Raw genomic sequence first — 27892 nt, 5'->3', positions numbered from 1 at the left:
TTGTGTTGATTATAGCATACAGATAACTGAATCCCATTTATTTATTTATTTTTAGAAAATCTGAATATTACAGAAACATCAATTTAAAGAAATATATATGTTATGTTGTGCATTTGTCCAGCAGACACTGATATGCTCCAAAAAGAAGGTACAAGTTTAAGAGGTCATTGCTGTTCAGAGAGCTGAAAAGTTGAGTGCAAAAAAAAAAAAGGAAAAGAGGAAAACCCAAAAACATGAACAACTGGGATTAGCGAACCTTGTGATTTTGAGAAGAGAAGCCTGTTCAGGGGTTGTTGTTTTTGGGTGGAGATTCACATAATGTGGGCTGCAGCTGCAGCCAGAGCTTCAAACAAAAACTGCTCCAGTCGCAAAACAGAAAACATCACTATCCCGAGCAGAGGAGAGAAAAGACGGGACTGTTGCTCAGTCATCTGTATATACTTGCGTAATATTTGTTCCCTTTTCACAAACGACCATTCTTCTCGCAGGGTCGCGTTGGAGACGAGGAGCCCGGGTTTCCTTTGCATTCTTTTCGAGGTTGCACTTTTTTCTGATAACTTTGCCTTCCACTCAACTTTCCAATTACATTATGTGCTCAGACGAAGCCAACTTTCTCTGCAATGACCTTTGGGGATTTAAATTACAGCTGGAATCCTGTCAAGTCTTCCTCATTATTGAATGCAGCATAACGGGGTCCTGATGTAGTTGTTCTGTTGAACTTTTTTTTTTTTTAAATGTTGGTCCTTTAATAGCTACTCAATTTAACATTAAGCCACAGCCATAAAACACTTGATGCATCTCTTTAAATAAATTAACATTTCAATAATATTCTTCTTTACAGAGATGTGCCTGTATAGTGTAGGATCTGGTGATTCGATGGGTCGACCTGGCGCCTGGTTTGGTTTTAATCCTGTTCTACTGTACTGAAATGTCTCGCTGTCCACGAGCTAGCAAGATGCTAAACTTACCTAAAAAAAAAAAGAAAAGTGAGAACAAAAATCAGTACTCGGATGTTTTTCAATAGTTTATTTCACAAACAGAATTGTTTTACAAAAATTAACATCAAAAATAAAACGGTACCGAGCTATTGCATGCCATGCTGGCAATTTAAACTACATGCAAAAACAACAAGGATAAAAACATTATTTATACTGTACAAAAAAAAATGATAATGGGAAAGTTATGAGGGCAAACACTGAAAAGGTTTTATTTGCTCCAGATGGAGTCATCTGTCTGTACATGAGACATCAAGCAGGGCAACAAGACGAAAGAGGGAAGAGCTCCTGGTAGGAGTGGACTGGGTGAAAATGCATAAAAAGGCAGAGTGGAGGATCTCTGCTCTACCAGAAGGAGAAAGTCTGGAAGAGCGACGATGAGTGTGGATGCTCAAAACACACACACACACACACACACACACACACACACACACACACAAACACACACACACACACACACACACACACACACACACACACACAACTAGCCTACACAGTTTGAAGCCCTTACAAAATAAAGCAATGCTTCATCATCAATGTGGGGGAAAAAAAACCAACAGAGTAAATAATTAAACCTTATCTGAGGTATATGGCTTCAATTCATCCAACTACTTGAAAAAACACAGAGTGAAGGGACACGTCTAGCCAAAAATATGTTACAAATACAGAGATTTTTCCCCCCCCCCAGTTAACTTCCAGGTGAAAGTGAAAAGGCAGCAAAACTTTCCTGTTTCTTTAAAATTCAGATATGTTATGATGGAAAGAAACCGAGGCTGCTGCTTGGTTTCCCTGCACACAAACCGACTGGGACCTCGCCAACATGTATGTGTTTTTGTTTACACTACTTATACGTCACAGTCACTTTTTTCCCCCGTTTTACAATGACAGCATGGCTCTTGTAAACTAAGTGCATCAAATCAGCTTCTGGCCTTGAAGGTCCACTGTGGGCTGACACAGGTGACCAAATTTACATCAAACAATTCTTGCAGTCCAGAAAGTCCAGAATAAATCAGGCCTTCGGTTTAATTTTTTTTTTCTTTTTCAATATGATGTCAGAGACAAAAGAACAAAAAGAAGAATTGCTCAAAGTCTGAATAAAATGCCATTTTTGATAGGAGTCTAACAGCGTCCCTTTAGTTTTCAATCCGATGAACTAAATTTATTAGAAAAGCTTTGTTGCAAATTCCCCCGGTCCCTCATTTCAAATCTGCGGTTCTTCCAAATATCATATCAGAGCGTCTCTGGTTGAAGTTGATGACGTATGCCGGCATCAGACAGGCTGGTGAGCGTTGCAGAGAGAGGCTCCGGGTTGGACTCAGTCGGTGCTGACCTGCGTGACCTGAGTGTCGGCCGTCTGGTTGGTGGACTGGATGAACATGGGCTGGGTCAGTTCCTGTCCCGCCGGCATCGTCACCTGTTGTATCTGATACAGCTGCTGTGAAAGGGAACGAGGCGGAGGGTTAAGAGCTGCCCAGATGCATCTCGGATGATTGTGCATCTTTTTGTCTGATTCACTGCATCGTACCCAACCCGCTTTTGGTCGAAATCTGCTGCCAAAAAGAACTCCAACAACTTTGCGTTTAACTACTCTCTAATTTTGTAAAAACTCTATACAAATTCAAAATACTCGCCTCTACAAATCATAAAAGGCAAAAAAGCCTGTTTCACAATTTTACACCATCCGAACTTTAAAATCTCAGTTAAAATCTGCAAACCTTATTCTGACAAAGATTTTCTTAAAATCACAATTTGTGGCCAGTGATTACATAAAGTTAATTTTAATGCTGTTTAACATCTAACCTATTCCAGTTATACAACCTTGCATTTAGTAAATGAGTGTGTTTATCTCTTGGTAACTCAAAATCAAATGATCAGTGAGTGGCAAAGCAAGAATAAAGGTAATCGTCTCAGTTTAAATCAATGTTTTAAAAAAGTGCTTACTTTATAGAGGAAGAACTGTCTGCGCCCATCTAGACGCTCCAACTTAAAATTAAATCAAATCCTCTACCAACGCCTACTGTATCCACAAAACTCAACTTCCGTCTGGTTTTAGCCTCCACTCTCGGCTGAGGGGTGATTGAAACGTTAATTGATTTAATGGATTTATTACCTGTCCATCAGTGAACTGGTTGAATTGCTGTTGTCCTTGCTGCACCTCAGTCTGCGTGATCTGAAAACGTCACAGAATAACTAATAAATACGCAGTAAGATTCACTTCAATCACATCTTTGATGTGTACAGTTCCAGTAATGGGTTTACAAAACACATCATCGGCATTGAAGGTTATTGATTTTGTGCTTTTATTGATGCAATTGTGTCTTTAGGATGGATATTCAATAAACAGTAATGCAGCCATGTACAAGTTCTGTGCTTATTTCTTGCTAGATATCCATTTTTTCTTCTGGTCAGAAAAAGTAGAGTTAAACAAACCAACTATATCTGGGTTTAGACTACAAGGTCTCATGCATATTTAATTCATGCAAATATTTGTGCATATATTTGACCCTATTTGAATTTGAAAGCCAACTAAATTCAAACTTGTGCACCTATTTCATGAAACATTTACAAAAGTTATTTTTTCAACATTATACCACCTGATAAAAAACAGGAATGGTTGAAAGGTATCAGTACAGGCCCCAAATTAATAAGACGTGCCACGTAACCATGAAGCTATTTTTTACTGAACTCGTTACCTGCTGCGTGTTTGCCAGAGTTTGAATCTGTCCCTGCACCACCTGGGCTCCAGAGACAGGCTGTGCTAGACGGATGTACTGTAGTTGGCCTGTATTTAGCTGCACCTGCAGGGAACAGCCACAAGAGGGAGACAGACTTTGGCTCAGAACAGAGGTCATTCAGACAGGAAGGACACAGCCATTTTCCTGCTCTGGACAACGCAGAGTGCTTCACGTCCAGCTGTGAAATTCAGCTACACTTCATTATCTCGCCGTCCCTTTTTCGGAGTCGGTGCAGCTTCTTACCGGGATTTGCTGGATCTCTCCTGTGTTGGTGATGATCTGCTGCATGACCTGCATGGTTTGGCCTTGCGCTTGAGCCGTCTGAGCTTGACCCTGGGCTGCGGCAGCTTGAACGATCTGCACCTGCTGGCCTTCACCCACCTGCATGGCGACGGGCGCGCTCTTGTGGAGGGGAAGAGGAGCAAACGGAAAGAGAAACAAAAACCAAACACGTTTATGAACTGCTCGCAGCGAACCACTAAAACTTCTAAAATACAATAAAAAAAAAAGAAGAAATCAAGCAAAAGAGGGAGGAAAATGAAGTGACATCTGAGGTTTTGAAGTGCTATCTTTCTGCGTCTGTCGCAGAGGCTGAGCTCATCCTGCGCTCAGCTCACTCCTACAGGCCTCAGTCGGCCTAGCAGGGGCCGTTTGTGGGCGGCGGTTTCGAGAAGTGGTCTCCAAAAGTGTGATAATTGCACATATGAAAGCATGTGTGTTTACCGTGATGGGTGTGCCTTGTGATTGCACCTGCACTTGCTGTAACTGCTGCATGGTGGCACCTTGCAACATCTGATGGCCGACAGAACAGAATGAGAAAATGAGAGAAAGACACACAGTGAGAGGGGCAGCGACTGCAGCAACTCAACGCACAAAACGAAAGCGTGGGTTGGCGCGTGTATGCACAGAAAGTTTAAGGTTTCAGAATGGAAATAAAAGCCCCGAGCCAAAAAATAAACAACATTTAAGGCGTGTTTTAGGTTATGTTTCTAGAAACGAAAAAAGCAAATGTCAAAAAAATAATAATAAAATAAAAATATGAATACATAGTAAGCCAAGGGAAGCAAGAAAGCAGCTCAAATGATTTGAAATTTGAAAAAAAAAGATCAATGGAGTTTGAGCAAGACTAAAGTTAGAAGTTTATTATTTTTACAAGCTCACACTTCCTTCCTATACCAGGTCTAAAATATTTCTTTTTTTTTCCTGCTAAAAACACCAAATATGCTGAATTACAGTGGATAGTTGGACAAATTCACCTCTGGTTGCTGCTTTAGGGCTGCCTTTAAGGTGATTGATCGAGAGAACAAACTATTCTGGCAAAAGGAGGTTCAGACGAGCTTCTGAAACCAGTACACCTCCAGTATACAGGATATCAGTCAGACCTCCACCAGAGCGACAAAGTTGCCGTTTTATCCTTTTTGAGTTTTTAAAATTTACCAGATGGATTTGGAGATGTTTGCATCGTTTAGGAAATCTCAGAATTAAAGGTCAGAGTCAACATTTACTAGAGCATAAAACAAACAAAGTTGTGCTAAACATGACATATGCTGTAAGATGATGTAAGATGATAAAGTTTCAAATATAAACAACGTAAATTACTTTGTCTTAATGGTCGTAAACATGTTACTGTGATTGCTCTCTCACACGGTGGCTAGAAAAACTATTTAAATAGAGTTTTTTACTTTCTTACATCAATTTCCTTCAAAATATCTCAAGCACCTAAAAGTAGTAGGCCAAAGTTTTATGAAAACTGCACAACAAAATTCTGAGTGGTGCATCTCTAAAAGATATTTGCTTTCAAAAGGAATAATAGTTAAAAGAAATTGGGCACTAAAAAAAAAAAAATCCTTTCATTGATGCTTCACAGATGACCTTTTCTTTTTTAAAAGAAAGACCTTTGTGTTATCTGCTAATGCAATTCCCGCTAAATCAGCCATCGACTGAGTTTACGTCGAGCGAGATCAAAGTGTGACCAGGGACTGCAGCAGGAGCAGGACTGTGAATCACACAAGGCCTAAACTTGTATGACAGCTCAGCTAATGGCAGTCTGCTGAAGCAGCGTGAAGCAGCAACGCGACATAAAATGCAGCGACCAAACTGGAGAGAAAGAGGTACCAGGCAGAAAAAGTGTCAGGGAATGAATAATTAGAGAAACAACTGGGTGACTGGTAAACTGTTGTGTGTCGGGTGACGAGGGCAATATGAGCCAGAGGAGTGAATGTTTGCCAACGGCCTGTGAGAGACTGAGTGTGTATTGTTCTCAGTTTGGAGAAAAAAAACAAACCGAGTTACGGTTTTGAAGCCTCCGAGTTGATTTTCTACATTACCCAAGTATGAAGAACTTATTAACACGAAGCACCTGGTTAAAATATAAAATAGCAAAAAAACATCTGCCTGATGTGACCCAAGACCGGGCTTATTATTCACCAACTGTGCAGGCTTTTAGGCAGCGTAAGGATGGAGGGTTTTCTGTGGAGGACTTTAGAGAAAGGTCGCACGCGTTTCTGCTGTTCAGTGTCAAAATATCTAAAGTAAGAACCAGCTACATTTTTTTGACATTTACAGTGCCTCGTAAGACTATTCAAAGCGTTTGAACTTTCACACCTGCACCATTTTATCAGCCTCCCCTTTTAGTCTGATACCCTTAAATAAAACCCAGTGTCAACAACTATTAGTTGTGTTGGCAGAAAGAGTTTCAGATAATGAGGAATTAAATTCCCTATAGAATTAATAAAGTGTTACTGAGTTGAACTGAGTAAAGCTCAGTCTTGTTTTGAGTTTGCTGCAAGTGATGGTGACCCTCGACACACCATTTCCTCTGTGAAACATGGTGGTGGCAGTATCATGCTTTAGTGATACTGGTGTTCAGCAGAGACAGGGAAGGCGAACAGAGTTGATGGGACGATATACGACAGTACATGGAGTTCAGTTCTGGAGGAAGATCCGTTAGAGGCAGGAAACAACTAGATTGGGGCAAAGGTTCACCTTCTAGCAGAGCCATAAAAAAACAGCCAGAGATACAATAAACTGGTTCAGATCAAAGTGTATTCTAGAGTTAGAATGGCCCAGTCAAAGTCTAATCAAACTGAGAATATTTAGAGAGGCTTAAAAAGATGCATTCACATGCAATCTGACTGACCTTGAGACATTTAGCAATGAAAAGTGGGACAGCAGTTCAATCTCCAGTTGTGCAAGGCCGGGTGAGATGCCTGATAAAACTAGTAGCTGTAAAAGTGAATTAAAGGCTGTCCTACAAAGGACTGACTCAAGAGGATGAAGATGAACCGCACCACACTTCTCAGATTTTTATTTGCAAAAATAATTCCTCTGCCACTTTTACCATCATGCTGTAGTAATACCAATAAATTACACCAAAGTCTGAACTGTACATAGTTTCAGACACCCACTGACACACTGTTGGATGGTTCTCTTGTACACGGATCAATGTGTGTGTGATGCACAAAGCTCTTCAGTCGTGGCCTTGACTGTACCTGTCCTTGCTGCGGCTGTGTGATTATGATCTGTCCAGGCTGGATGGTGGTGGCGGTCTGCGCTCCGGCCTGCTGACCCTGCTGCGTGCCTTGCACCTGCACGGCTCCGGGCTGCTGGGCCAAGGTGAAGTAGTACTGCACCGGCTCTGCAGGAGCTACTGACTGACGCATCTCCTCCTGCAAGTGTCACACACACAGACAGACACACACAGACACGTATTGAATCAGTCCACTACATCTCCATGAATTATTTTTGCAAGTGTAATGCTAGAGTGGAGCAGGGCTGATAAATAACTGATGGGATGTGGCTGGGGAAGAGTAACGTAATCTGCAGGCTTCACACTGGGTGGTAATACTTCGGCAGTTTGGAGACTTTACTTGATGAATATAATCCACTTTATTATATTACTTGTAGGATGATTAACATAACTACTGACTAATGTCAGGAGCCATCCACCCTCTCTGCCCTCTTCCGGTAACATCAGAGTTTGTTTGCATTCAGTTTGTTCAGCAGATTAGCGCCTCGCCCGCATGCTGCTTGAAACCGTTATTAGTTTTTAATAATTAATAAAAAGTGACCCATGCCGCCCTGTTTCATAAGTGAGTAATGAGCAGGGCTTCGTCAGGACGATGTTCCTCCACCCCCAGAAGTGTAAACACCCCTCTCCCAGCTCCATGACAACACAGCTGAGAGTGTAGGATGTTTACAAGCCTGGAGACAGTCCACTCGACAACAAATTTAAATATCTCACTTTTCCATCTGGCGCACTAGCCTGACATACAGACATCATTTGCCTGCTCCCGCATTGCATGCATATATGTCTTTAGATCCTGTTACAGACACTGAAATGATCCTGGGAGCAAGCAGACTGTTTTGCAAATAGTCAACAGCACTATGAACCACTCAGGAGCATGAATTAGTTTTATTTCTGGAGTTGGCGCTGGCCGTTTGTGGCAGTAAGAAGCTGCAAACATCCGACTGAAAGCCCTCGCTGTCAAAAGTCCAGCTTCCAGTCAAGGATGTTTACAGCGCCGCGGTGCCGACAGAGATGGCCACTCCAGCGACTGGCTCGTCTAGATGTGAAAACCTGAATGTGTAAGCAGCAGGTGGAGCCGGTTTATGCTTGATTGCATAGGCAAACACATTTGACACAATTGAGATCTTGTGTTGCCGTCATAGCTTCAGTCAGCTAAATAAAAAAAGCAGGAAGGAAATGACATGCGCACCACATTTCCACGCTTTTCTTTACCGGGCCTCACAGGCGACTAGCTGGTGTAAAAAACAACATCGGATCTTTCTCTCTCCACTGGTGAACGCACAAAAGTTAAGAGAAACCACGTGAAAAGAACACTCTTCAGTGAGGAAGTTGCTTCAGAGGAAAGAAGACTCAGAGCTAAGCTCTAAATTAATCATGCTCCAGGGATCTTTTAACTAATCTTTTGTCAGAATGGAAATGAAAATTTTTGGAGTAGCACTTAAAGCTCTTCAAAGATATGTTGTCCAGAATACCAGAGGAAAAGTCAGTCAGAAGCTACTGTAATGTAATAAAAATCTCCAGTAAAAATGATCTGAGAATTGCTTTATATATATATATTAAAATATAAATAACTGATTTTATTTTTCTAAATTTACAATTGCTTTACATTCCTTTGCTATCTTTTGAGAAATACCCCTCCACTCCACATCAGAAACTAAGTTCTAGCTGAATAAAAATCGTGTGGTCTACTTTTGGTTTTAAAATTAAGTCGAAGAAAGCAGAAAAGCTGTAACACTTAAGAAATTGCATATTTCATATGCCATGTTGAGAAATGTTTGCGGTTCATTCAGGCTACAAGAGAACGTGAAACTGTCAGTAGGTGGATGTTGAATTTGGAAATATTCGGCAGCACGTCTTCATAATATATTGTGATATCAATACTGTAAAGAACCGGTTAGAATTCAGTAATCGCCGACAAATATTTTCCAAGTGCAATAAGTTCAGTCTGCAACGTAACATCCGGCCAGGAGACGCCTGCCTAACATAAACTACAGCTCTATTACACAGTGTGATCTCTCCTGTACGTAGAAATATTGACAACTTATGGCAAATTGTTTTCAAATGTAGTTATATCTTCAAATACTATAGTTCTTAAAGACAAAGCAGAAACTGTTAAAATCTGTATTGGCAGATTGGAAATTAGCTGCTGAATCTCTAGTCTTTAGACGGTGTACTTAGATGTCACTTTTTTATAAAAAGGCATGTTTATTCTTTTAATATGTTCTGATATAAGGGAAACGGAAATTAATTGGCTGCAGTAGGAATTGGTGCAAAATGATCCACAACATACAAAGTAACTTGCTGTGTTTTTTTTTTGTTTTTTTTTGTTGGAAAATCTAAAATGCAAGTTGACATTTTTAAAATCCTTCTACATTTGCTTCTAAAACGTGCGTGTTTTTCTTTAGCAGTGTGAGGTAAATCCCTCATTTATAGATAAATAAAAAATCCTTAAAAGCGCACACTGCTGTGTGACACCTGAACGTGTAATGTTTTGTTAAAAACCTCTCGGTTTTTCCTGTGACTGGGTGACAGCAGGGTGTGTGTTCCTACCTGCCGTTTAGGGGGCTTCAGGTCATCCCGGGGCACGATGTCAATCAGGAAGTCAAACTGGTCAAACTTTGTTATCGCCATAGCAATGTCGTTCCTCTGCAAAACAAGAAACACAGAAGGTCCAGTGTAATTATCCTAAATCTATATATGCATCTCCTATATATAAACATACCTCATGGTCTGAGTGCATCACTCCCAAAATAACAATGCAGTTTTCAGCAGCAGTGAAACAGTCGTTTGCTTTAAAAACTGAGGTAAAAGTAGTGTGAATATGAGTTTAAATACAAATTATTTTATTTGTATATTAATAATTAACAAAACTTAAGAAAAAAACTTATTAAAGCTTCAATTAGTAAGTGTTGGTTGTAATTGTAGCATCCGAGAACAAATGTATAACTACTGCTAGCCTACATCAGTGAGATGAACGTTCGACTTTTAGTGAATAAAGGCCAGCCAGTCACTATAACAGCCCTGCCAAAAATGTGTCCGAGATAAGTGGGAAAGAACAGGAATGACATTTTCCTCCCGGGCACATGCTCGGCTTCTGTACCCTTTCCTACATCCACAGCGGTGTGTTATCTCTGTGGAATTTTCCACAGGATATTGGCTGTCAGGACCACCCCCCCATTGTGGCCTTCCTTGTAATGCAGGCTATTTATAGTACCTTGATTAATATCTGGTAACATCAGGTCACATCTACACTTGCTCTATTGATGAGTGTTGTTATGGTGACCCAGTTGGCGTGGCCTCGCCGCACACCAGGAATCTGCATATGCGTGAGTAAATGGAGGATGTTGCTTCTTTTCCCTCAGTTAAGTCAAAGTACAATAACGGATTCATGAGTACGACCCAGCTAATGCCTCATATTCATTGTAAAATTGTATTGACATGCAAGTCTGTCACAATAGGGCAATTAATCGCATGATAAATTAAAAAGAGCTTGACAATTCCCATTCTGCTGATTAATATGGGCAACTTTGTTTACAGAGACTTCGTAATCCATTTTCTTCATGGTTTTGATTGTTCCGTTTTATTTTGGATATTTACAATATCTTCCAGTTCCAATGCTAAATGTTCTTTACAAAACTAACGTTTAATAGTCTTTGAGAAGCCAAACTTGCATTATTGTCCTGTTATCAATATATTACTTGAAAATGGTCTCTAAAAAAGCAATATTATCGTTTATCACAATAATTTATTGTCCAGTAAAAATGGTCATAATAGGCTTATTGACACAGTAGATAAGATTTTTTTGTTGTTTGGGGGTTTAATTAAATGTAAACTCTGCAGATTTATAAAAACAAAGATGTTAACCCACTTGAAAAAGATCAAAAGGTTTTGATAACAACCACAACTTTAAACGTGTTTTATTGGGATTTATGCAATGGACCAGTGGAAGGGAATCAGCTGCTGAATCTCTAGACGGTTCACTTAGACGTCACTTTTTTATAAAAAGTTTATTCTTTTAATATGTTCCGATATAAGGGAAAGGGAAATTAATTAGAACATGTATTCATTCATGTTCTAAAGTTTTCATGAAGCAGATCAGAAACAACGAGTTACCACCTCCACACTCTTTATTTCAATGGAGGATGAAAGAACTTAACAGAGATAATCTTTAAGCGGAGATCGGTAAGGAGCTTTCAATGGCGACATAAAGGAACCAAGTGAACGGAAGGCGACAAACAGAAAATATCTTCAAACAATAATCATTTATTTAAAAAAAAAAGAAAAGGTAAAAACATTAATTAAGAAGTAGTCAAAGGGTTAAATTTGTTCCTGGGACTAAAACTTTCAAAGCTCTGGTTATCAAGAGGAAGAGGAAGTGAAAACAGGAAAGCAGATGTCACGCCACTCAATGTGCGTCTGACCTGTAGTGTGCGCCTCTTGTTGTCCTCGGTGTGGATCCACGCTCTCAGGGTGAGCTCCGTGATAAAGATCTGAGCGGCTTTGGCAAACAGGACTGGAGCTTCGGCGCTGATCATCTGTAGAGAGGACAGTGTCACACCTGATTAAACATGCCTGTACACAGTAACATGAATAACCCCGAGTTAAGGAGGAAACACCAAATGCGCAGAGATGGAACGCTACTTCGACATACTAAAAGAGGACATCTATGTACTCCCATTAAAGCCGAGAGATATTTTCTAACAGATTGCTTCTTATTAAAAGCATGCATTTCATTTGAGTAAGTCAGTAAAATCAAACTAATGGACATTCACATATAACCTTAATGTAGATCATGCGCTATATTAATCACACGCGCTGCATAAATGCAATAAAAGCTGCTGTGTCAGAGCAGACAGAAGGGTCTCTCCCAGATATGTTAGTGATCTGCTGATCTCTTTACTGCTTTAAGCTCCTGCTTCACTAAGAGGATAGGACGCCACTCTTGACACGGCACATTGAAAGCACACGCATGTTTTCCAAGCTTTCTACAAGGAGACCAAACTTTTTGTTACGGGAGCAAAACAATCTCACTTTCACGAGTCATGGCTGAACACAACTGAAGATGTCAGGAGATCCGATATGTCCGCCATAGCCAATAAAGTTAGAGATGACCTAAGCAGATCCGAGGAACGAGGCAATGGCATCGAGATTAGAGGACTGTAGAAACTTTTTTAGCCACTTAATGAAGTTTGTCCTTTTTATACTGCTTTGTTTCTACAGACTTTAATTCATCCATCCATCTTCTATATCCGCTTAATCCTTGCAGGGTCATGGGAGGCTGTGTCTACCTCCAGCTGTCGTCAGCAGGGCTGCACCGTATTAGGAAAATAAATACTAGCCATAGCATTGCTGAAAATTGCAATGAGGGTACTGAACATGATTACGCACATCTGTCTCTTTACTTTCTTTGTCGTAACAAAACGTCTTCACCATTCTCTGTGAGCTCCAGCCTCTGAAGTCTCCATTAGGTGTGGTCGATTAAGGTTCATTTAGCTAGCTAAAAATATCACTGGTATGAAGAGAGTTAATGTTTTGCACTTGGAATATATTGTCTTTTCAGATACTGGATTCATGCAGCCCTTTAAAAATCGCAATATTTTGATTTTAAAGGATTGTAATTTGATTATATTTGATTATTTTGGACAGTCTTTTGCTTTTAGAGGAATGCATAGCGAGAGCGCTGCAGCACAGCAGGTCAGTTCAAAACCTTTAACACCTGATGGTCACAACTGGGGGGGAAAAAATAACACCCATGACTACTTATACAGAAGAATAGGCAGCAATGGGTTTAATGATCAAGCTTTTCCAGTGCCGTTGTGGTTCATCAAGTTTGTGGAAGTTTTATGGATTTGATTAACAGAGGAAGAAAATGTAATTTTACTAAAAAGAACTCATTTTTATTTCTGGCAGATTGATTAAAATTCAATTCAATTATTAATCCCAAAGGGAAATTAAACGATGTTGTAGCTCATTAATTTAGATTCTTCAAAGAGTTATTGAAGATGGTGATGGCTGTTGGCAGGAATGATCTCTTGCAGCAGTCTGTATTACAGTGAATCTGAGGAAGCCTCTGACTGAAGATACTCTCTTTTCTCAAAACAGTCTCATGTAGGGGGATGGTCAGGGTTGTCTATAGCTTTCTTGAATTTATGAGGATTCCTTCTTTGCATAATAAAATGACGAAAGTTTTGGACAACAATAACTGGTGCATCTGTAGTGTCTTGGTTATGGGAGATTATGATGTGACAAACCCATCAGATGGAAATCTACCAAGTCATATTTATGTTTCCATCTGTGGTAGCAATGCAAGCAGAGAAACTGTCCTTTAATATTTGTTCTTCTCTAGTAACCTACACACCCATAGAGACCCCTGAGGGTTGTTTGGTCCAGTTGTACTATAGTTTTGAGTGGATTGGTTAACCCTAAAGATGATTTAGTATCACATTTTATCTCATTCAAAAACAATTTGTTAAAAGTGCAATCTATCTGTTATGATCCCATATACTCTTGGAGGCTTTTTAAGCTCATGAAGAATCTGTCCTAATGGCAAAAAGTGTCGAAGCTGGATGGTTTGGCAGATCATATAAATGAAATACACAGGATATTTCACATTTAATGAATTGGTGGCATAGTTTAATGAATGTATTTTGTGTGTCTAGAAAAACAAATGAATAAAAACATTTAATTCTGTTTTATTCTTTGTGTTGTTGCATAGCTGTTTGTCTCCATCTGTGAAAAGTGCTACATAAATAAACTTTACTTAGGTACTTAATGCTATGTTTTCAAAAGGGTTATAATAGCATTTACACAACATATATTATAGTTTCACTAAATCCCTTCAAAGTCCAGTAACTGTAACAAACTCCTGCAAATTATAGTTATTTCCTCCAAAGAGCTCATCACTTAGCTTCTCCTGTTACCTTGACATCCTCATCCAGCTTCATGATTTTCTTGATTCGAGCCAGGGGAAGCTCCTGCACACGGAAATCCTTCTGGAGAAAAACCAAATTACTTGGTTATTACGCATTGCAGAAGCAGTCGACAACATAAGATGTGTAAGTCTGTAAGCAGCTTCAGCGTACTATGGTCAAGTTCCTGATCTCCTCCATGACTCGAGGCCAAAAGGACTGCAGGGTCTGCTGAGCATCGCAGGGTCCAGCTCCAAACGCATCTCCCGACATCTTCTAATCGGCTGCGTAGAGGGAAGAGGAGACTGATTTGAGTCAAATCACCATTGAGGTCAAGAAACGCTAACAATATGAGAAAAACAAATGGTGACGACAGATAAAGGACACAAGACATGCCAGTCCAAACCAGGATTGAGCTGCCAAGAGCTCTCAGACTTTGTCAACACATCATATCTTATCACAACCTGTAATTACAACACATTGAAATCAAAAGAGAGCCGCAACAGGCTCCTATTCTTGTGGTTTTAAGATGGTGACATGATAAATGATAAAGAAAAAATAAAAACACAAGCAGAGCAGCTGCGCGTATCCAGACTGTCAATGGCTCTTTCAACTTCGCCACTCAACTGAAGCTCCTCAACAAACACGAACATTTCATGTGCAATTAAATGCAGCTTGTGACCTCAGCAGCAGGGATGACGCTAAACCTCTGATGTAAGAGCGTTTGGGGGATAGAAAAATCTCTTCATGACAAAAAGGAGCAATTTAAACAAATCCAGAGAGGAGAAATTCATGATTCAGCCTCCCGCAGAAAGAAAGTCTTGAAAACGGGTCGGCCAGTTTGAAAGAGGATCCAGCAGGTTACTATGGCATGCCAGGAATCTGGTTTGGGAATACTGGCCTGCCTGTCTGAGCTTGTAGAGCTTAGTGCGCGTTGATCAGAGACACTCTCCCTTTTCTCTTTAACTTTATGAAAAGACTCGGCTCAGGGGGAGAAATCATGGAAATGAAGAGACGATTATGGAGGCATTTAGAGGTGCTTTAGAGTCTACAGGGGAGAAAAGGCGTCCTGTCAAGTTCAGTATTAATCCAGCATTAAAGACAAAGTGCCAGCAGCAGCTTTAACTAAGGGAGGTGAGAGACAGACAGGGCCACAGATGAAATGCTGCGCAAGCAGCGTTGTGGGTCAAATGAGACGGAAAGCGGGACAAATCGGGAAAGACAGGGGGATGTGACGCAACAAAGGGAAGCCTGCGCTAGGCGTGGGGGATACAACGATATTAGATCGTGAAGGATTACAATACATCAGCAATCTACCAAAGCAGAGAGATCGTGATATTTACTACGAGGCATTTTTATTAGCATTACCATTTTAAAATTTTATTCATTTTGGGTTATTTGACAGATAGATCTATGCAGATGGAGATAAGGTAAAGCAGACATATTTAAACCATCAAAGATCAACAAGTCTTAAACACGAGAGCATTTTGACGTTTGAAGACGTTTTTTTTATTCTCACTTCTTGCAAAAAGAAACAAGAGCGCCGTCTGCTGCCCCCAACTGCTTCAGTGGCCAGCTTAGTTTTTGGAAGCATCAGCAAGTTAAATTTAATATGTTGAATTAGAGACATAAATTACAGAAAATACATCAATTCAATGGCTATACAAGGTAAATTAATAGTTAATTATAACTTAAGCTGATGTTTTTCAGAAGAAGTCGTGTACTTTCACACCCTGGTTAAGCTACATCAACGCCCTCATGCAGCAAGACTGATGGCGGGTTTTTACCCCCGAAGCTCCTATTTTCAAGTCGAAACCTGTTAAATGTAAACTTTCTTATGAACAAGTAGAGGATTATGTAACATGTACTTGACTTATCATACAGAACACCGGATTCAGCAGAAAATAATTTATTCTATTGACAAAAAAAATATGGAGAAAGAAATGAATGAAGAAACGAACAAATCCGAAATGGCACTTCATGAAATCCGATACAAAATGTGGGATATATTTGAGACATCACAAAAAATCTTGTTTTGCAAAGTTAACATTTAGCTGAATGTCTGCGCTCTTCACTGGTCTGCTTTGACTAATTAGTTGCCTAATTATAAAAAAAATATAGTTATTTAAGGAAATTAGTATGTTCCCTAGTGAATACAGCAGATTACAACTTACTTCAGCCCTTCCAAATACACTGCACGGGACCTCAACTTATTCAAAATTAACTTGCAAAAATCCTCTTTGCTAGTAAAAGCACAACAGTCTCAATGCACTTACCACATTTGGCCTAACATAGGCTCGCTACATTTTTATTGCTGGCCAACAAACATGAGTGACTCTATTCCTGGTCCAGCAAACAGGATACGATACAAAATCCACCCTTTCAAACACTCAGTGACCTGAGTTCTGCATCAGCTTCTTTCTTCATGCTTACCTAAGAGCAGCTGTAAATATTTTACACTAATATGCCACTGATTGAAAACGTGGGCCCTTCAGCTGGTTGATTTCTGACAGGAGAGATGAGTCCCTCTGGCAGTCGTACAGGTTACTGAATAATACAGAAGAAGCATTGCTGCATCCTGCTCTGTCATTCAGTTTTTCAACAGACAGTAGCCTAAATCAATACGACAGAACGGCGGGGTGAGGGGGGGGAGGGTTTATATAAATCAATCGGGCCGCTTGAAGCTATGCAAGCCAGGCTAGTGATTGACCTTGACAGTGTCTCCTCTTCCCTCGCTGACGCTCTAGTGTCCAGTTGCATTTCAAGGTTGATTGAAGACCCGCAGTCTCCAGAACAATCCCAGCATTCCAGGGGACAAGGGTGACTAATGGGAATTGTAGTTTTATTTTGCGATCACGCTCACAACAGGTGAACGGACTGACCTCCAAAGGTTCTTTGCGCCGCCGGTAGCAGCACTCGATATGGTGATTACATTGGTAAACAACACATTCTTGTGTTTCTGCACATGTACAGCCTGTCAGCTTGTGTGGCTTTCTCCAGCTGGTAGCCTGATAAGGAACAATAATTAGGCTATTTGTTTAACCTTAAAGACGGCCATCAGGCTGCCAACCATGATAACGCCGCGCCACTAAACGCACGTCTTCCCAGTTGGCTTTTCTGTCCTCTTTAATCTGCAGATCCTCTAAAGTTCTCTTTTAAAAACTTCAAGAGTAGAACATGAACTAAAAAGCACCAAGAAGCGCCCTCCCCCGACCTTTTTCCAACTCTATAACCTTCAATGTAAATAAACAACCACACACTAACCACAGCAGCAGGAGGGCAAAGTCAAGTCAACATGCGAGAAGAGAGGAGAAGGCAAGTGTGACGAGAGGCAGGCTAAAACGTGAGAGAAAGAGGAGCGGAGCAAAGTATCAACATGCCCTTTTAGCATTTAGCTTTTCTAGTTAGTGCATTCTTCCTGCAGTAAACGATTATTAACATGATTTTCAAATGCTTTGCATCAATGGAAATTTCACATGGGAGCCAGTGTGTCATACATCAGTAGTTACAAATAAGTCGGAGGTTGATGCAAACAGCTACAGGAAAAGAAAATATTTCTTTCCAGCAATTAAATTTAAGGTGTTTTTTTGGGGGGGTTTTTCCCCCAAAGTAGAGGTGAATCGATTTAAATTTTCATTGCACATACAGATTTCCGGTTTCTCGAATGTCTGAGAAACCGTTTAGAGTTCTTAAGAACTCTAAACACATTTAAGTGAAAATGTGTATAGGGGTTTTGTGGCTCAGTGGTGGTGCAGGCGCACCATATATGGAGGCAATAGTTCTTGACACAGCTGTCCCGGGTTCAATTCCTTCCCCCTGTGTGTTTTTCCCCATGAGCATTTTCAAAATGCTGAGGATGATAAAGTACAAGAACCGATATCATCGTTGCAATATTTAACCATAGGATCGTAATTACAAGTTTACAAGAGCTTTTTAATGAATCAGAAGAAAAAACTATTTTAATTTTACTAGTATCTGATCTGCCAATCACAGAGTCTATAAAGCAATCTTCTGTCGATTGATTGATGACTCCAGTATTACTTGGATGGAAGCTTGTATTACAGAAATGACAAAGCTTATTAATCACAGTCACTCATCCCCTTATATTGCCACAGAAAATCACCCGTAGAGAAATTTTTCAGCACATTTAACTTATTTTAAACTTCTCCCTCTAGACGCGCCGCCATGATTCCACTGCACCGGAACATCTGCACTGCTTTGTTCTAGGCTGCTACCGTATGCTATATTAGGACAGAAAATGCTGAACTCTTCCCTGCAGTGCTGTTGTCCTTCTGCAGGTCACAGGGAGAGGAAAAATGACTGTTTGGTTTCCTGAAAAGCAGAGCTTTCCTGAGTTTTTGAGTGCAAAACGTTTGTCCCGTTGCAAACTTTGTCCGACGCAGCAACTTGATCTTCCTCCCTTGTGTCTTCCAGATCTCTACTCCCATTTCTTCTCTGGCGCGCCTCGACCCGCGGCTAAGTGTTCCTCGCTTCCTCCGTCTTATTTTCTTTCACCTGATCGCCCTCCGCCATCCTCTCAGAGAAAGTCAATGCTGCTCTGCTTGCAGCAGCTGAATCAGCGCCAACGTTGGTCTTCCAGCCCCAGTACCTGCATCCCTCCGCAACCTCGTTTCTCTTTTTACTCTCGCTTTCTGGAACTTCCCTTTAAGAGGCAGCTCATGGGAAAGTTGTCGACTCACTTCAAACCTGACATCTCAATGTTTTAAATGAAACTTTAAGCCCAGTCGAATAAACCTCACAAGACTTTTGGTTGGGCAGAGAAAACATGAAGTTCTGCTACATTTCATCATTTTGAAGCAGATAAATTGACTGTGTATTTTCTGTGATGTAGAAATTTCTGCATTTCACTTCTTGCGGCATGACGACAAACAACTAGGAGGCCGACTTAAAGAAAGTCACGGCCTCCATATACACTTAGTCTTTGCTTAACATACAATGAAAAGGTAAAATCAGCAGTCTGTGGTTTTGAAGCTCTAAAGGTAGAATTAAATTATGTCAGAATGTGATAAATATCTGATCATTTTAACACCATAAAACCCAACACTGAAAAGCAGAGGCCTTCTTTTTTAAAAGTATATGTAGCATCGGCTTTCTATTTTCTTGGCTACAACTTGTCCATTCTAATTTTGATTGATTCAGATTATTTGCTTCCCAAAGACTAAACTCCATACAATTTAAAAAAAAAAATGTTTGATGTTCTATGACAGAGGTAGCAGATTTGAAAATAAAGCAATTACTAAACAATTCACATTTATGCAGCAAAACATATCTAAACTGCTACTAAACTCCAACTTGTTAGAAATTATTAAATTCAAAATAGTTTGGATGATGCATTCAAAGAGCAAATTCTGTTGGTACATTTTAGTTTTTGACCAGTCTAGCTGGTCAAGGAAAATCCCCGTTCTAAAACTGATTGGTGCATTTCTGATAAGTTTAGATTCTCTCAAAGGAAAACTCACTGAAGCTCTGGACGGTTTCTCTTCTTGGAAAGAAGAGAAACCGTAAGGTGATCAAACGCAAGTTATCAAAGAGTAAATATAAAGCCGCCACAATAACAGAGCGCTGCCCATTTTACTGTAAATGATTAAATCACATGAAAGACATTTTCTCTCTAATGTGACGCCGCCTCCTGTGGGATTACAGCTCTGCTGGCACGTCTTGACCAAGAGGTTAAATCCTAACAAACCGATGAAGACGAAGCAGGTTTACGAAAAGATGAAGCTTTAACTAGCTAACTTGCTAAGCAGAAACAAATACAACTGTGTTTTATGTTGCAGTTTAGCTGAGAAACAACCTAATGTTTTATAAGACAGCTTTACTCTGATGAATGAAGCACAGTGTAAATATCGAGTGTCAAGCTGACATTTATTTTGAAGCATAGCCCTGAATAAAGGAGGGTTGAGCATGCAAACTATGAACTATCAAAGCACTTCCACTTATGCACCCTCTTCCCCTCCCCCCCTGCCCCGACAACCACCACCACAAACAGCACACAAAAGAAAACTGGCATAGGTACAACCAGCAGGGTAAATAATCTACCTGGTCAGAAAAAAACAGAAAAAACAAAAACAAGAAGTTTCCAGGCAGGAATTACAGATTAACGACTCGTATACTGATGCAAATGTTTGTTGATTACACAAAAAAAAAGAAAAAAAGAAGAGTTAGGGTATTAATGATGAACACGTTCAATGTCCATCAACCTGATCCATTCGACCTCTTCTGATCAAACTAGCTGACCGAACGGCCCTGCAAACTTTGCCCTTGGTTCTGCTTCATGCGAACTCCAGGAAGTGCTAGTCAGTGATCTCCCAAGGTCATTCACCAGAGGAGCGAGAGAAACCAGAGAGGGAGGAGGGAGAAAAGGGAGATGAAATGGAGAAAGGGGGGGCGGAAAAAAGGACAGGTTTTCCAACTTTCGCTGCAGTAGCTTAGTGACCCCAGCGGTTCAGGCTTTCCACTTTCTAAGAAGCTTAATGAAAACATAGCATACCGCACGCATTAGCTGCATTTGGCGTTTCTCTGTGAATTTCACTTCTTCTTCTCATCTTTCTCCACATGTCTACCGCTCGCTTGCAGACAGAGATACCGCAGGAGTCCGTCTCACATTCCAGTGACCTTCATCCAATCGCTAGGCCTGGTCTCTGGCATTGAAGGCAGGGCTTAACGTACCTCCATGCAACAAACCCACACGCCGTCTTTAGTGATGGTGTACACATGGACAGGGCAAGGGCAAAAGAGTGCTGTAAGGTTGCAGCGGCCGTGGCCATCTTAACGTTTCGTTAATGAGGTTTGTTTGGATTTTTCTGCACTCTGTAGGCCTGTAGTTTAGTGTAGGGCTACAAACAATATTCAAATCTTATTCAGACCGCAGCCAACCCTGGGATTTGGCAATAAGGGCTCCAACTTAAGAGTTATTTTTAGTCTGCCTCTCTCAATCTCTCACGGCCCCCCACCCCGACAGGACTCCGTTTTGTCAAAGGCACCAATGGGGAACTTTGAATCCAAGAGCACAAGAGGAGGCAAGACAGAGTCGGAGGCGAGTGAGAGAAGACGCATCCTCCGAAGACTCCATCAGAAAGGATCAGATCAAACTATTAGCCTGCTTCGCCCCTGAAGCTGACAAGCTGACAGTCTGTCCCATCTGTGTGTCTGGCACTGTCGGGGAGGGGGGCCCGGGGATCCTGAGGTCACTGTGACCAGCTGCACCTCCACCCCTGGGGACCTCTCACAATGTGACAACACTGAGAGGTGTCCAGCTAGAGTAGAGTTTTGCCAATCAATTGGCAACAGATCAGAATCGGAGGATTTTCTGAAAAATCGGAATTTCTCCCGAATATTAAACAAAAGCAACAGCATGATCCAATGCACTTTTTTTTTTTAGTTTAATAAAAACAAAATCTGATACAAGATAAAAGATGAGGGAAATGTGATGCATAAATTGGAAATAATCCTGAAATTCTCCCAATTTTGAGTTGGATTCAACTCCAACTTAAAGCAAACCTAATCTCCTTGAAGATGCCTTCTTTGCAGCAGCACAGTCTGGCAATAACAAGTTAACAAGAAGGTCAGAGTGAGAAAGCAAAGCAGCACTTTAGTGGGCACCCTCAATATCAGCGCCAATAAGACAGAGAAGTCCATCTGAACACTAAGTCCGATTTTGGCAGCAGCAACTCTTCCGTTCAGTCAATATCAGGACACAGAGTGCATGTTTGTGTACACAGCGGCCCAAAGTCAAAGCTAGTGACGCGCAAAGATGACAACATTTCACTTATTAAAATGATTTAAATTACTCCAACCTGAGATAATTTAGTAAAACCATCAGTGGTGCAGCAAAGTGACAGCTGAAGGGCATGGATGAGAACCATAATACTAATCTAGGAAATCAGGAGAGGGAGGGAGGGGGGGCTGAGGACAGCTGTAAAGGACAGACTCACTCTCTTCCCTGCAGAGTGATGGAGACAGACTAAAGTCACTTAAGATAAAGAATTTACTGAGAAACTTAAAGCAACTTCAGCTGACAGATCTCTCTCTGTGAGCATGTTAGCCTGTAAGACTAGGACTTACCCCCGTGCCCTTCATGGTGAACAGCCTGGCCTGTTGGAGTGCAGCAGAAGAGATGGAAACAGATAGCCCAGCTCAAGTCTCCTTGAGGGGAGCAGCACCGAGCGCGAGGCTGACAGAAAAACTCTCTCATGCTCCTCCACTTCCTGCAGCTCCCTGATCGTATCAGCAGACAAAAGGCACTCTGGCTCCACGGGACAGCTTTGAAAAGCTCTAAACCCGGACACAGAGTAAGGAGCAAGAACCCCCTCTGTGTCTCCTCCCCCTCCCCCTTTTCTTTTACACATTGCTCCGTCTCCTTCAGCGGTCCCCAAGGTCCTTCTAAACATCTCTAATTCTCTTCTTACCAAGTCTCCTCAACTTGCTGACCATCTCCTCCCCCCCGCCGCCCCCCCTCTTCCTCTGTCTTTGTTCTTTTTAACCTTTCTCCCTCAGTTTGGTCAGTGACCCATGAGTTTGTCTTTGAGCTGACCCCACCGGCTCGGTCCAGAAAAAGGACGAAAAGAAAACAGAAAAGCGCCGCGGCGGCACGCAAACAGTAGAGCGGCACTTCTGACACACAGGCAAAAATCTCCAGCCTCCTTCCCCTTTAACATTCAAGCGTAATCAATCTAGCATGCTACATGACACTCAAGCCCCGCCCCCAACGCTGCTCCCACCTCATTCTGGTGAAATCGACCAATGGGAGGGCCGGGTGCTCACACGCTATTGGTCGGTAGATGCACCCATCAGCTGTGACACGTCCCCCCCGCTCCACTGCTTTTCTCTGCCCAACCCCCTTTCACTGACAGCCAACTTCCTGCTCTAAGTTACCTTGAGCTGCAGGATAGGGGTCAGGGAAAAGAAAAGAGGAAGAGAGAGTGTAGCTGAGCGACGGTGGAAAACAGCAAATAAAGTTGCGGGAAACTCCTCGGGGAGTGTGTGAGGGTGTGTGTCGTGGCCGCTTGCCTTGGCATCGTCTTGTCCCTGGCGGTCTCCGTCCCTCCAGCTGCTAGTCGGATGAGAAAGGCTTCACAGGCTGCTCTCTGACAACTGCTTTCTGCTTATTTACAATGTCAAACTAAATGTCTCCGTCAGCCCCGCCTCCGGTCCGACGTTACAGGTCGGCACGACGATGATGCAGGCGGCCGAGCTCGCCCCTCATTGGCCGAGAGAAATGCCAGAACTGATGCCGCATGTTGCATCCACATGATTTAAAGTACAAAAGCATACTAAACCAGCCTCCCCGTCTCATGCGTGTACACAGGCTCACATGCACATCCACACAAATGCACATTTTGTCCTTGCCTTCTCATTTATCCTTGCTCAGAGGCGCAGGTACATACTGCAATCGTTTACCCTAAAACCAGTCTATTTGTGGTAATGACATGCACTGATGATAATATATAAAAGAATATTTGTCTACGTGGATGAAGACCCATACAGTAATTTTATCAACGGAAAAGATTTTCTCTAAAACCGATCATTTAAGGAGCTTTGCACAAAAAGTCCTGGAGTTAAATCAGCTGACTAGACAGCAGTTGTGGGAGAAGGAGGGGATAAGGCAGAATATGATTCTCGTGCTATTTGTGGTTAAACAAGACTCAAAAGATACGGGTGAAACCCTGTAAACAAAGACATTATTGTTTTGACCCCAAAAACCTTTGCCCACGGCAACTTCCACAATTAAAACGTCATCAGAAAAGCCACATCAGCAATGTCACACACAATGCCCTTTTTGCTAAACAATCACTGCTTTGATGTGTAAACTTTCTATGGAGAGGACTTAACTTTGATGTGCCAACGCAGGGTATTCCTGTTCATGTGCACAACTAATAATGAATTTTGAAACCACCAATGAGATAAGTCATATGTAAACTTAACGAGAGAGAGAGAGAGAGAGAGAGGTGTCAGACAGTAAAGTTTTGGGAAGCAGTAACTGCAAATCCAGACAGAAATGTGAAGCACAGAAAGGTGAGGATAGAGAAAAAAGAAAGCTAAAAAGCTAACCTGTCCCATCAATGAACAGCCTGGGGGGGAGGGGAACCGGAAGGATGGAGAAGGACAGAGAGGAGAGCTGCTATGGGATGGGAGGGGTAGAGCAAGTGGAGGGAGGGAGAGGGAACAAGATAGAAACTCAAGAGACACAAAGCTAAATGTTCCCTTTTCTATTTTTGCAGGGAACACGGGGACTGGAACAGGTACTGCAGGCATCAGGTTAATGATTGCATCGGAGCTGCATAAAGATCAACCTCTCCCAACCGTGGACGACATGCTACAGCGCTTTTCAGCTGAGCCGAGCGCTTGGGCTACCCAAAAGGCCTCAGTAATGACACCTAACAAGGTCACCGTACCAACGAAACCTTCCCATGACCCATTCTGCCCGTAGCATGGCCGTGTTTGCTTTCGCTGACTCTGTTTAGAGATAAACATGTGCCAGCCAGACGTTAGGTTTCATAAACACGCAGAACCCTCAGGGTGTCGAGGCAAGCCATGCGTTCACCACAAACGTACAAACACAGAACCACCTGCAGAATCAAATGGTTAGCAGGCTGATTTGCTCAAAGGTTATTCGCATCAAGAGATATACCTCCTGTCATTTTAAATGTAAAGTGAGTGTTTGGATTAAATAGGCAGTGGCTTGCACACGTAATCATTTTGTCACGTTACAACCACAACCTTCAAAAAAATAAAATAAAATTAATGATTTTATGTGCCACAAATTGTTTTCAGAAGTATCCTAATGAGAAAATATACTCTCACTATGTGCAGTTTAAACTTAGTACAAGCTCAAATGCTTTTTATGGTAAAACAATTAGAGGAAAACTATTTAAATGTGATAAAATTGCTGAAAATTAGGATAACAATGTTTTCAAATGACTCTTTATTTGCTATTAAAAACTGTCCCTACTACTCTGTGATCACTAGCATCTCCTCTACTAAAGGAATACTCCCAGTGTGAGCAATATAGGAAGTTAGTACATTCAAATATTGTGGGATAACACAACAGCAACTATTTATCATGCAGTCCACAAATCTGGACTTTATGGACAAGTGGCAAGAAGAAAGCCAGTTTTGAAAGAAAAGCACAAAAAAATAACCTTTGCACTTTGACACAGCTAGCATCTGCGAGAAAGCACTCTGGTCAAATCAGACCAGAATTTTACTAACGTCCTGAATACCCCATCTCTGTTATGGAACACAGTGGCGGCTGCACAATGCTGTGGGGAAAGTCGGGATACTTCTCCTCGAGAAGGACAGAGAAGGTAATCAGAGATGATGTGAGGATGCATGAAACTAAATACAAAGAAAACCTGAAAGAAAACGCGCTAGAGGCTGCAGACAGGTATGTCGACACACCCCGCAAGACTTGCAGCTGTAATGGCAACAAAAGGTAGTTTTACTTGATTCGGAGGCGGTGGGGGGGATGAATATGCATGGGTGCCACCGTTCATAATAGTTATTTGAAGAAAAAAAGGAATGAAAATATGTTTTATTTCCCTTCCATTTTTATGCTCTAAGCTTAACAATGTAGTAGTCTGTCTTTCTCTGGAGTCTAGTACATGAAATCCCAAGTAAATAAGCTGACATTTGTTGTGCAAAGGGTATGAACTCCTTCACAAGCACAATAGAAATAGGAAACCAGCTCCTAGGTAAGATAAGTTTGTGGGAAAGTCTGCAGGACTGAAGAAGGTTTTCTGAACAATGCCAATGGAATCTATAGAAACTCAAGTTCTTTAGATCTATGGGGAACATTCACAGCAATCCCAAAACAGGCGTCACTTTCATCAAATCCACAAAATTCAGCATAAAACTGCTACATAAAAGAGCAGTAAAAAAAAAAAGTAAACTAATTTGTTCAGTAAAAAATAACCAGAAAATATCACACACAACACAATTTTTTGACAATCTGATTTCAGTTTTTTGTATTAGTACTTCAACTTTGTTATATCCTAAAGGATGGATATGCTAGCTGTTGGGTTTTAGAAATATTTACTGTATCAAGGCGTTGTTCATGTAATACTGTATCCTAGTTTACACTGAGACAAAATATTACATTGTTCCTCCAGCTGCAACAATGTATTATGAGAGGTAAAAGCAAAATCAAGGTTGTTGACTTGGCACATTAGCATGAAACGTGCACATTTTTTTGTTATCAATTAAGAAATAAGTTTCAAAAATAAATGCTACTTAAGATGACCAAAAGAAGAAAACAAGGCCTATTGTATAAGCATATTGAATATGCTTTAATTTGATACACTATCTGAATGCTGTGTACATTTTTAGCATCAATGACACTGAGAACAATGCTAAATAAGCACACAGGAGTAGTAAGCATGGTGTTCTTTACGCTCGCAGTTTGATTCCAAAAATATCAAATCAAAGTGCGGTGTTTAACTTGGCCAACTTAAACGCTAAACACCAACTACTACAGGGTACGTTTTCCGCTAGTGGTTAACCTCTGGTGGTCAGTTTAGGTGATATTGTACAATATATTACTGAAGTTTACGTTAGCTTGCTGGAGATGTTCACTGATTGGTTGTACTGCACAAATATCTATTCGCCGACTGTGCGATTATAGTCACTAATTACGAACGACTCCTGCCACCATATGAAAGTTTGCAAAGCTTGGAAGAAACAGCCTAACCAATAAAGACAACGTTTGGATCTGTCCTTCAGACCAATCAAACCTCGGACTAGATTCCACCAATCAAGGTTTTTAAGGCTAAGTTCGTTCTGCAACTGACGCCATTCGAGCTCTCCTTGAGCTGGCCACTGCGTTCATTAATCCCTGTTGCGAGAACCAAAATGGCGCACACCGAACACCAGTTTCATGACCGCCCGTGATCCTTTGAGCGGGCCACCAATAAGCGCCTCAGAGAGCGGGGAGGGAAATGGCGCCTGTGTTCATCTTCCAAAACAATCGTCTATTGGTCAAGAACAGCAAATGAAATTAAGCCAAGTAATTGCCCCCACTTTCGAACATCATAGACAGCTTTCGTGATAGCACTACACACGTAAATTTATTTCAGGTTCTTACTCACTTTCTTTTACGGGTTCGTTCGAAGTGAAGTCCGGCTCAGCGTATTATTTATTTTATTTAGCTAGCAAAGGGAAACAAGATGGCTGCTGACTCGAACCGGAAAGACATTTACGCGATGACGTAGGAGCTGCGTACAAAAAGACCGGCGGAGTTCAATACGAGTTGTTCACATCATTCACATCACCTGTAACGCCTACAAAAATTAAAACTATCTTTTGAATTCTTATTTCTTCAAGGTGGTTTTATAAGAAAAAGAATATTCATCGAGATATAAAATAACTTTTGTTTTTGATAGAGTACTCACTAAATTATAACTATTGTGATGATAAAACAGAACACAAATGTAAAGAATAAAATAAAATAATGTTCTTTTAATTTATCGGACTCAGTTTTACATTTCTTTGAATCGGAGTACGCAGATTTTAATAATTGCACAAGATTTATTTCTACTGTGAATTTGCCCTTTCTGTAAAGCATGTTTTTCTTAGTTCCGTTTTCCATATTTTTGTAAATCTACGTGCTTTGACTGTCGGTTTGCTGCTGGTACAGACAAAAGAAACTATTCTATTATAAACTAACGCCAAGAGAAGCACTTTACAACTACCAGAAGATCAATTAGA

At 41.1% G+C, this 27892-nt stretch overlaps 1 protein-coding gene across 8 annotated transcripts; it reads right to left on the bottom strand.

Annotated features, from left to right (window-relative positions):
- Positions 1 to 1011: 1011 nt before the first annotated feature.
- Positions 1012 to 27390, bottom strand: nfyc (nuclear transcription factor Y, gamma). 8 transcript variants are annotated; one of them, XM_007547667.2, is made up of 11 exons: positions 27274 to 27390; positions 14342 to 14451; positions 14180 to 14251; positions 11681 to 11794; positions 9810 to 9905; positions 7222 to 7398; positions 4454 to 4522; positions 3974 to 4132; positions 3689 to 3793; positions 3106 to 3165; positions 1012 to 2427 (listed from the first exon to the last, which is right to left on the bottom strand). In XM_007547667.2, exons 2-11 carry the CDS (start codon positions 14438 to 14440, stop codon positions 2311 to 2313), a joined length of 1068 nt encoding a protein of 355 aa, XP_007547729.1. In that variant the 5' UTR covers positions 14441 to 14451; positions 27274 to 27390; the 3' UTR covers positions 1012 to 2310. The 8 variants fall into 8 exon arrangements, with proteins under 8 accessions (XP_007547729.1, XP_007547730.1, XP_007547725.1 ...); XM_007547668.2 differs by having other exon boundaries at positions 1012 to 2430; positions 14180 to 14248; positions 27274 to 27389; XM_007547663.2 differs by having other exon boundaries at positions 1012 to 2430; positions 27274 to 27388.
- Between the last annotated feature and the right edge of the window lie 502 nt (positions 27391 to 27892).

Source organism: Poecilia formosa, unplaced genomic scaffold (assembly GCF_000485575.1).
Source record: "Poecilia formosa unplaced genomic scaffold, Poecilia_formosa-5.1.2 Scaffold21, whole genome shotgun sequence".
Lineage (NCBI taxonomy): Eukaryota > Metazoa > Chordata > Actinopteri > Cyprinodontiformes > Poeciliidae > Poecilia > Poecilia formosa.
This window is presented reverse-complemented; position numbering and strand designations above follow the sequence as displayed.

Coding starts and splice junctions, on each gene's coding strand:
- nfyc (XM_007547663.2), bottom strand. CDS start 14,440: ATGTCGGGAGATGCGTTTGGAGCTGGACCCTGCGATGCTCAGCAGACC. Junction 14,252..14,341: donor AGATCAGGAACTTGACCATA/GTACGCTGAAGC, acceptor GTTTTTCTCCAG/AAGGATTTCCGTGTGCAGGA. Junction 4,133..4,453: donor CACAAGGCACACCCATCACG/GTAAACACACAT, acceptor CCCCTCCACAAG/AGCGCGCCCGTCGCCATGCA.